General features: G+C 32.9%; 1 protein-coding gene across 10 annotated transcripts; it reads right to left on the bottom strand.

Annotated features, from left to right (window-relative positions):
* Positions 1–1,913: 1,913 nt before the first annotated feature.
* On the bottom strand, positions 1,914–10,033 carry LOC105763439 (uncharacterized). 10 transcript variants are annotated; one of them, XR_008192077.1, is made up of 11 exons: positions 9,757–10,033; positions 9,464–9,596; positions 4,778–7,507; positions 4,594–4,699; positions 3,854–4,510; positions 3,577–3,716; positions 3,245–3,489; positions 2,963–3,163; positions 2,790–2,882; positions 2,614–2,715; positions 1,914–2,457 (listed from the first exon to the last, which is right to left on the bottom strand). XR_008192077.1 is itself a non-coding variant. In XM_052625782.1 (9 exons), the coding sequence occupies exons 6-9, from the start codon at positions 3,017–3,019 to the stop codon at positions 2,212–2,214; spliced, it is 498 nt and encodes a 165-aa protein (XP_052481742.1). In that variant the 5' UTR covers positions 3,020–3,163; positions 3,245–3,489; positions 3,577–3,716; positions 7,461–7,507; positions 9,464–9,596; positions 9,757–10,029; the 3' UTR covers positions 1,914–2,211. The 10 variants fall into 10 exon arrangements, 3 of the variants coding, with proteins under 3 accessions (XP_052481742.1, XP_052481741.1, XP_052481740.1); XR_008192075.1 differs by having other exon boundaries at positions 4,594–7,507; XR_008192076.1 differs by having other exon boundaries at positions 3,854–4,699.
* Positions 10,034–10,729: the final 696 nt, after the last annotated feature.

The following is a 10,729-nucleotide window of genomic DNA, read 5'->3' as shown; positions in this document are numbered from 1 at the left end:
TACTGTCACATCTATCTGATTCAACCATGATTATCTCACCATTTTGACATTTCAATAAAATTTACTTTCATCTACAGTTCACAACAGCATCGTGTAAAGTGAACCAATCCATGCCGAAAATCACATCAAATTCATCGAAAGATAATAACCTCAAATCAATAAAAAGTTGCAATCTCAAATTTCCAGGGGACAATTTTTACAAACTTTATGGACTAACACATACTGGTCTAACAGATTAGTTACTTTGACCACAAATCAAGTTTATTCAACATGTACCAGCAATCACATCAAGTGCAGAAGCCCTAAATGGTGTTCATGCCATTACGACTAACTCCCGCATTTCCACTACTCTTTGGTGGTCTACCTTAAGAAGTGCAGTCCGAAACTAATATTTTAAGCTTTATCTCTGTTAGACAACTCTGGCCAATTACAGAGGAACTGATCAAATGAGCCACATTTAAAACATGGCCCTTCTTTTGCGCAGCATTCACCGAAATGTTTTATACCACAATGTTTACAATCTAATTTGTTAACGTTGAGAACACTGCCAACATTAGCTACTAGGGTAGCCTGAGATCTTGAGCTAGTATGCCTCCCTTGCTCTCTTTCAGAAAATCCAGATGAAGCTGTTGTACAACTACGGAATTCTTTTATTTTCTTTAAAGGAAAAAACAATATTTTCCCACTGGTCAAGTACCTATGTTTCGGACACAAGTAGCTGACTTTCTTATTGCTTTGCTGAGTTCTTCTACTTTATGTGCTCAATCCACCAACATAACGAATTTTTTCAACTCAAGCATCCCGACTAGCAATCAGATATCTTCATTGAATCCATCTTCAAGTACACATAACAACCTCAGTTGGAATACATTCTCGTGCGTATTTACTAAGCTGCACAAATTCTCGTTTATATTCAGCTACAGTTCTATGACCTTACTTCAATTCCAAAAACTCTTTTCGTTTCTTATCAAGATACCGTTTACTAACATATTTCTTTTGGAATTCAGTTTGGAAAAAATCCCAATTTACTCGTTCCTTCGGTACCACTGCTATCAAAGTGTTCCACCACTAATACGTTAAAGCTTTTAACAGAGAAATCACACATTTTAAACAATCATTAGAAGAGCAAGATAGTTCATCAAAAACTCTGATAGTATTCTCTAACCGGGATTCAAATTTTTTGGATCATCTTCAGCTTTACAACGAAATACCTCTGCCCCATGCTTACGAATTTTGTCAACCAAAGGCTTATTTACACGTACTTGTTTAGAGCCTTGACGAATAGGGGGAACTGGTTGGGGTACAGGAGGGGTGGAGGTTGTTGAGCCATCGGATTTTTTCAAATAAAATTAGTAAACCAATCAGACATCATTTGGATGAAAGCTTCTTTCGCCTCATTTCCTCGACCATCAGAAACAGGCCCATAGCTGGCTGCTCCTTGAACGGAGGCTTAAACATTGCCTCTGAATTCATCAAATCAACTTGGTTGGACGACATCTTTTAACTATGTGAAAACATAATTCAATTTAAGTCAGGAGATATCATACTATCACAGGTTATAAAATTACCACTACAGCAAAACAGACTTTTAACGGTGTTTTTTTCGGCCAATGGAAGCGCCACAAAAAATGCCGCTATAGACAATGTCGCTAATTTTGGCGGCGTTTTTTTCACATAAACACCGCTAAAGAACATGAGCTTTAGCGGCACCTTTTTCACAAATGCCGCTAAAGAACATGACCTTTAGCGATGCTTTTTTCACAAATGTTGCTAAAAGTACCATTCCTTAGCGGTGTTTTACAAAAAACGCCACTAACTTTGATAGATTTGTAGCATCCAATTTTCATCCATATGCAACCCTTCCTGTAGCATGGAATCCAACCAAAAATAGCAAATCTAAATGATACTTCAAATTCAACGAAAGATATATGATATAAATTTATAAATGAAGTATAATTCAAATTATTCTTACAATAATGTTAAAAGTTAAAATGTTAAAAATATTGATACAATAGTGTAAGATGGCCGATTTTGTGACTGCTGAAACATCTTCATCATATTCTGAAGCTGCAGTTGGAGTGCGTCGTACTTTTTGATCTGCTTTGTTTCCCTCGCTGCTTCCTTCACTTTAAGTTGTAGCTGGAGTTCTTCATATTTTCTTTTAGCTTCCGCTTTAAGTTGAGCAATTCACTCATCTATGCTCGCTTGCATCTATATCACCTGGTCTCTTAACCTCTGAACATCAGCTTGAGCTTGACTCCCCGAAGGCATGTATTGCTGTGAGCTGGATCCAAAATATTGGGTTGGGTTAACAAAATATCCTTGAAATCGAACCCAACCATACCTTTTAAGACCCAAAACTTCAGTAATAATTCGGTTATCAATTTCCTCAAGATGAACAGAACTACCACTCGAAGCAATCGCTTCATACTTCGCCTTTTTATCCTTTAGTTTCTCCTAATAAATCAATCAATGAGTTAGAAACGCAATATATATTATAAAAACAAATGCAACATAACTTAACATTATTTGCATTACAAACATAGAATTAAACCAGTATAATTAAACACTATAAATATTTAAAATAATTCAAATTTTATTAAGTAAACATACCATAATTTTTGCAGCTTCAGAAGTCATAGGAGATCCATCTTTCTTCATATGTGTAATGTAAAAAAGCTGAAGGCGTCCAACTTTTTGACCAGACGACAGTTCCTACAATATAGTAGTAAAAATATTATTTAATAGAAAGTAATAAATATTTGACACTATCAATAAATTCAAAATACCTCGACCTCAGCTACAGAAGCCAAATTTTTCAACCCAGCTGTGTGAGTGAATTTCTCTTTTTGCCTGCTGCTTGTTCCAACTCGTTCACGATCCTACATTATGAAATTATTATTATGTATTTAGTAAATACTATAAACCAAAATAATTTTAAGATTTTGGAAGTACGTAATACCTCTCCTTTCTTTGAATTCCAAAATCTAACCGCATCTTCCCATTGGTACCTCAGCATTCCCGGCGGGACATTTCGCAATTTCTCTTCGAGGGTTATTTTTGTCTTAAAATACTATTTCTTTAAAGTACTTTTATGGTCTCTCCATATTTTTCCCAATGCCTTCTTGACATAATTATTCGAGACCTCTAAAACAAGCCTCTCCTACAAAAAACACAAGTTTAGAAAGTAAATATAAATGAAACTTAAACCAAAGTATTATAAATTACATTCACGTTTTATTACCTTAATATCTCCGAGAGCTTTATTTTTGTTACTATTGGGCATTTGATGCCATGAATCATAGTTGATAGGCAACATATTGGCATTTCGTGCTATAATGCCCAAATATCCTGCTAAAAAACGAGCTTTTGATCCAACAGGCTGACCAAGATTGTTTTTAGATACTTTGACACGCTCGACAGGATTTAACTCGTATAAATCTTTAAGTAGCGTACGTCCTCGGCTTCTACGCGTCCCATCACTTTCAGCTGAAAAATGATATATTATAATATAAGAATTTGAAAAAGAAATCAATAATAAAAGTCAACACGCATGTAAATTAAATTTAACATTACTTTGAATTTTTGCAGGTTCGTCAGGTGTATTCGGAACATTCAAAGATCGAATAGTAGTTTGTTGCTCACTATTGTTTCTTCCGGATTTGGAGTAATTTGAACAATACCTAGATCTCGCAATCTTCTTCTAGGCATTTTATCTACAATGCACATAAAATAGTTGAAATTTTAGTAACTAATTATAACAATAATAGTACATATAAAATAGTTGAAATATTTAATAAGACCAAGATTTAAATTATGATATTACATATAATTAAAAATCGTAAAATATTACTTCGTCATAATTCGGAAATATCTTCATCAACATCCTGGCGAACCCATTGAAATTGTGTACTAGTACTAGAGATATTTTCATTTAAGTTTTGTTCTAGAAAGGCAAAGTTTCTGATCTTTCGTCGATGTCATCTCTACTTGAATTGCCCATGTCAAACAAGTCTCTAGGGATATTACTGAGTACAACGTACCAACCCTCATCAGTTGGATCTTTCGAGTAAAAAACTTGTTTCACTTGAGAAGAAAATACATACGGCTCTTCTATCAATTGTTGTCCAGTGTGAATCAATCGAAAGAAGTTCATCGTTGTAAAATCAAATTAATCTTGTTTAATTCCACGAGCAGTATTAACATTAGCCCAATCACATCGAAATAAGACAACTTTCCATTTGCCATAGTAATCCAACTCAATATTGTCAGTAGGAAGTCCGTAATACTCCACATTTCCCTCAACAGGATTACTTTCCCTAGCACTAGCATAACTTGTAATTGAAGAATTAAAAACTATTCCACAATTTTGAGTTCTCCTCAATCTCTCGCGATATTTCGTATGAAATCTGAATCCATTGATGACGAAGGCACTATATCTTTTTACTACTCTATTCGGACCTTGGGAAAGCCGTTTAACTTTGTCATTGACGCCCTTTCGACTCCAAACCTATTGAATCAAAAGTAAATTGAGTAATTATAAATGTTATGAGAAAACATTATTATTTGTCAGTGAAAGCTTCAATTGCATACCGTTTGGCTTAACCATTCATGAAAAGATTCTATGAATAACTTATTAATCTCTCGATGTTGTAATCTTCGGGAGCGTGAACGAGTTCTCAATATTTGTTTGTACTCACTATGTTAAAAAGAGGTTTACTTTGTTAAAAGATAAACAAATTAAAAAGATGAATATTTATCAAATTCTAGAACTTACTTGCTTAATGGTTCCATTGAATCGTGGTAAAAAAGAACATATCGATGTGCTTGTACCCACGATCTATCATCTAATTCTCCAATTTTAACTTTGCCGATTGGTTCTCTATAACTTTGAAATAAATAAGTTTCGGCCAAGTTATGATCAGTGAGCCCAGCATTTCTACTTGGTCTGTTCAGTCTTGTTTCAACATCTTCTAAATATCTAGAACAGAAAGTCAAACACTCTTCTGCCAAGTAACCTTCAGCAATTGATCCTTTTGGATAACGCTTATTACGGCAATAAGACTTCAATTTGGATAGGAACCTAAACACGATATACAACATTATCAAAAGTTGTAACTAAAGGCATAGAGGTGAGTGAATGAATAATTTACAAATAAATTAGCACTTTTCTATAGGATACATCCATCGATGGAAAACGGGTTCACCAAGTACTGCTTCATGAGGGAGATGGATTAGCAAGTGCACCATAATAGTGAAGAAGGAAGGTGGGAAGATCTTCTCCAAATTGCATAAAGTCAAAGCGGCTCGATCTTGTACTCTTTCAAGTTCTTCAACATTCAAAACTTTTCCACAAATGACTTTCATTATATTGGATAATTCAATTATACAAGACGTCACCTTTTTTGACATAGAACACTGTAAAGCAACTGGCAGTAAATCTTGCATCAAGGTGTGATAATCATGAGATTTTAAGGAATATAGTCTTCGATCTTTAAGATTCACACATCGAGATATATTTGATGCATACGTATCTGAAACCTTTATATCCTTCAACACCATGCAGAACACTTCTTTCTCTTTCCTCGACATTGAAAAAATAGAAGGCAGCAACCAATATTTCTCATTTAGAAGTACTTAGGGATAATGATCACGCCGAATTTTCATGTGAACTAAATCAAGTCGACTGTGAAGATTGTTTTACGATTTTCCATCGACATCAAGATTGTGTCGTAAAATGTGATGCTCCCAATAAGGCAACTAAAAAAAATGCTTCTTTTTTTCCACAAGTCCGCCTCATTAGGATCATCCTCTTTATCAGAGTTATCATTAGATTCATCCCTCGATCTTCTCTTTTTTTGCGTGTTGGGCGGTTGACTCATCTTCCCATAACTGAAATTCATATCCTTCAACATGAACAAGATTTCAGATGTAATGGTTTGCGAAGGAGCTTCTTTGAACTCTTTAGTATCGTCAAATAGAGTACTCTGAAATCTAAATCTATGATTTCCTGATAACCACCGACGATGCCCCATATAAGAGAACTTATTCCCATTATATAACCATTTCAAACATGTTTGCGCAACACAACAAGGACAAGCATAATGTCCCTTGGTACTCCAATCAGATAAATTGGCATAAGATGGGAAGTCATTAATAGTCCACAACAAAGCTGCACGTAAATTAAAGTTCTCCTTTCTCAATACATCATATGTCTCAACACCCGCCCATAACTGTTTTAACTCTTCAATAAGTGGCTGCAAATAGATGTCAATATCAATTCCAGGACCTTTTTCTCCAGGGATAATCATAGATAAGATAAAGGAAGATTGCTTCATGCAAATCCATAGAGGCAAATTGTAAGAAACAAGCACTACCGGCCAAGTACTATATGAAGTGTTCATGATTTTATAAGGATTAAATCCAGTAGATGCTAGCCCAAGCCTCACACTCCGAGGATCGCTTGCAAAGCTTGGAAATTTCCTGTCAAATGATTTCTGAGCTAAAGAATCCGCAAGATGCCTTAATAATCCATCATCGGCTCGTCCATCATAGTGCCACGTCATAGACTCCACTGTCTTCGACGACATGAAAAGCCTTTGAAGCCTTGTTATTAGGGAAAAATATCGCAAAATCTTAATTAGCTTCTTCCTTGACTGTGCATCATTTTCATCCTAATTCACATCTTCTGTATTTTTATTCATCCAACGAGATTTACCGCATACATACCAAGACTGTTGGTTTTTTCGATCACCCCAATACAACATTCAGTCATTTGGGCAACCATGAATTTTGTTGTACCCAAGGCCTAAATCTTTTATCAGTTTCTTCATATATTTGCATGAATGAGAGATTTTTTCAAATGGACACATATCTCTTAAAAACTCTAACAGCATTGTCAAAGAGTTTCCGGTCCACCCACCCAAACATTTTAACTGAAAAAGACGAATACAAAAGGACGTTTTTGAAAATTTTGATCCCTCATAAAGTTCTTCATTCATTTCATTAAGTAACGTGTAGAACTTCTTTGCTTCTCCATTCGGCTCTTCATCAGGTACTCTTCTTCCCATTTCGGTAAAAGCATTTCCACCAAGATTACAATCATCAGATGCAACAAAGTCGGGTGGAAACGATTGCAAACCATGATTGCACATATTAAACGCATCCCGCAACATACCTTCCATGTCATCTTCTCTAACAGACTGATGGTAAGCACTATGAGGATAAGCCAGATTAATCATTGAAGAGGTTCTACTAGGTGTGCACTCTCCATGGAAAATCCATTTTTTATACCCCTGAATAAACCCATCAATAATTAGATGTTCGTAGACAACTTCACGAAAATTCCAATTGATGGTGCCACACTTCTTACACGGGCAAAGAATCATATTCTCTTGACTTGCATTTTGAAATGCAAAATTTAGAAAAGTTTGTACTCCATTTCAATAGTCGTTGCTTACCCTTGACAAATTCATCCAAGACCGGTCCATTTCGTAGTTCTTGATGTCTAAAGTTGACAATAAATTACACGGGTAAGATGTTTATTTACAAGTATAATTAAGTTATGTAAGTTATGATATGATAAATATTTATGTATTATGTAAGTTATGTAAGTTTTGATATGATATATATTTATGTATTATGTTAGTTATGTAAGTGATGTGAGTTATGATATGATATATATTTATGAATTATGTAAGTTATGTGAGTTATGTAAATTATATATTAATTTAAAATAGAAGTTTTAATTTTGAATAATTCAAAGATCATTTTGTAGCTTTTACTAATAATTTTGTGACGGATATGATTTATCTTATTTTTATTATTGAGTAATTTTGATTTTGCTTTCCTGTATTAGTCCGGAAGAAATTAAAATATAATTAATTTGTCTATATTTTTAAAATAAGTAAATTTAAAGAAAAAATTAAGACTTTTAGTTGGCATTAGAAAATAAATATAATTGGCAAAATAATATAGATTAAATAGCCTATATATGATAAATCGATCATTTATTTGAATGTAAAAGATTCTTAATCATTAACATCAAACTAAATTCAATCAATTAATCAAATATAAAATCGATAATTTATTCAATTAAATAAAAATTGATAATTTATTCACATAAAATCAAATAAACTAATCAAACATAATTTATTCACATTAAACCGAATAAACTAATCAAACATATTTATTCAAGACAATCGAAAATCGATAATTTATTCACATTAAATCGAATAAAATAATCAAACATAATTTATTCAATTAATTAAAAATTCGATAATTTATTCTATTTAACCAATGACATAAAATCGAATATAAAACAAACTACTATCGACGGATAAACAAAAATCCAAGACAAAATATTTTTATTATTTAAAAGAATTACATTAATAGTAAATATTTTAGTCACTCAATTATAAAAAGTTGAAAATAATCACTCAACTATTAATAATTCTTTTATCACCTAACTATAAAAATTACAAAATAATATTTCAGAGATACGGTTTATATACTCCAAGTTCAGTATGCAGTACCATATACATATATATGCATAGATAAATAGATAGATGATCTATTATTTTTTGTCTACATATTGGATAGAGGCAAAGAGGCAACCATATGAAACTTAATTTTTGTCTCTTGAATTCAAGTTCAACTTTCCAAGGAGTCTGAAAACTGTGGGGTAATTATATAACAAAAAAGCTGCAACTGTTAATGGTGCATTTAACATCACTATCACAATGTTAATTACAGCACAGTGAGTTGCTTTAATAGCATTATTGTCTTGTCTTCTGTAATGGGATTTTATTTTACTTGTTGATTCTAGTTGTACAACCAGGGAAGTCTATTTCCTAAATCTTATATAGCAAACATATTATCACATGTGTAATATATCATATCAATATGATATTTCTGCATAATACTCACAAAATGCTATGTCATTGTAGTTAATGGATTTAACAACAACTACTCAAAATATAAAAACTTTAAACATGGATTAAATCAACAACTTATGGATACTACTCAACTAATACCTAAATGTTATTAATTTTATTATTTAGGTGAAGTCTGAAATTTCAAAATTCAAGAACTACAAGAACTAAAGATTGATAGCATCATTTGACCTTTAATTTAATTTAACATAGTTGATGATCAAGAAACATAATTTCAAAGCAATTTAAATTTTCGATACCGATGAGTTCAAGACATATTATATTCTTATTGCTTACTGCTTGTATGTTTTGATTTACCTATTGCTGGGTATCAACTATATCAAGTAGAGCTGTTGTACATTTTAAGCAATCAGACCTCAAACATTACAGGCAATTGTTAATAGTTTAGAATGTAGGACAAAAATAAATAACTTGCTAGACCTTGACCTAAGGCAGTGCACCCCAAAAGACTATGTTTTAATTTAACATGGCTGAGGTTAGATGAGTTACCAGGAAAATGAAGGTCTTACTTGTGGGTTGAGAGAGAGAAAGAGAGACAAATATGAAGTATCCTTAAGTAGCTGGAAACTTATTTTTGTTGGGGAGTGAGCGATTGAAGCTGCTAGACAACCCTTCAGCAACCGAAAGACTAATATTGCCAATCTGTCAGTATTCGACTGTCTGAAATTAGACTTGAAAATTCCCAATTTGAACACATCATTTTAGCCATACATATATAGAACACTTCAGCCAGAGCTCTCTTGCTTAAAAGAGAACAATGCAACAAAACCAAAGAAGTAATAGAAAAGAAAAGAAAATTTACCTGTAAAACAGTGACAAATTGGGTTATCGTTGTTTTGATTATGCATTTCAGATGTGGTATTTAGCCCTTTTGCAATCGTTTTCCAAGAAGATGACGACGACCAAGAGGGTGTGTGGTGGAAGAACGCCGGCGACAAAGGAAGCAACAAACGAGTGGAAACGAGGTGGTGAGCTGCAAGAAATTAGGGATTTTTTAGGTATATGCGAGATCGGAATAAGGGCTAATGGGATTTTTTAACTGGAGTGCGAGATGGGAATAAGGGCTAAGGGGAGGGGGGACGGGCTGAAATTAGTAAAAATGGTGTCGTTTAGAAAGTAAATACATAGTTGTGGCGTTTTAGGTTCAAACGCCGCTATTTCTTGCCTTTTGCGATGTTTTAACAAAAAATGCCACTAAAAAAATTAAATTCTTGTACTGAAAACAGCACCATTTTGAAAAATATTAATACATAGTTGTGATGTTTTTGGTCAAAACGCTGCTATTGCTTACATTTTGCGAAGTTTCCAGCAAAAACGCCACTAAAAAATTAAATTCATGTACCGAAAGCCGCCGTTTTAGAAAATTTTAATACATAGTTCCGGCATATTCTGTCCAAAAGCCGCTATTGCTCACCTTTTAAAATTTAAATTTAAATTTTAAAAATAGTGTAAACTAATTAAAATTATTTAGAAATATAATATTTATGATAATTTTTTGATTCCATAGATTTACTAAAGACCGGTTTAATAATGAAATTGAAATCCTTAAAATATGTTTGAATTTCATAAATTCATGTGTTTATATGCTATTGATATATATTAAATTAAATCTCAATTATTTTGTCCATAATATATGGATTTTTTTACCGCTTTATATAATAAATGAAATCCAAATCCAAATTTTCAACTAAAGCATATCTTTTTATCTCAAGATTTTCTCTCAAATTACATTTTATGAAATTAGAAATTTAGAACTTAAAAATTAAAAGTATTAG

Source organism: Gossypium raimondii, chromosome 12, assembly GCF_025698545.1.
Source record: "Gossypium raimondii isolate GPD5lz chromosome 12, ASM2569854v1, whole genome shotgun sequence".
Taxonomy (NCBI): domain Eukaryota; kingdom Viridiplantae; phylum Streptophyta; class Magnoliopsida; order Malvales; family Malvaceae; genus Gossypium; species Gossypium raimondii.
The sequence above is the reverse complement of the archived record's forward strand: the minus strand, read 5'-3'. Positions and strand labels throughout refer to the sequence as shown.

Bases quoted from the DNA above. Each gene is read 5' to 3' on its own strand.
- LOC105763439 (XM_052625781.1), bottom strand. From the start codon at position 3,019: ATGCTGAGGTACCAATGGGAAGATGCGGTTAGATTTTGGAATTCAAAG. The intron at 2,883-2,962 runs GTATTACGTACT...TTCATAATGTAG, and splicing joins GGAATTCAAAGAAAGGAGAG to GATCGTGAACGAGTTGGAAC. The intron at 2,458-2,613 runs GTATGTTTACTT...TTGATTTATTAG, and splicing joins CTGAAGCTGCAAAAATTATG to GAGAAACTAAAGGATAAAAA.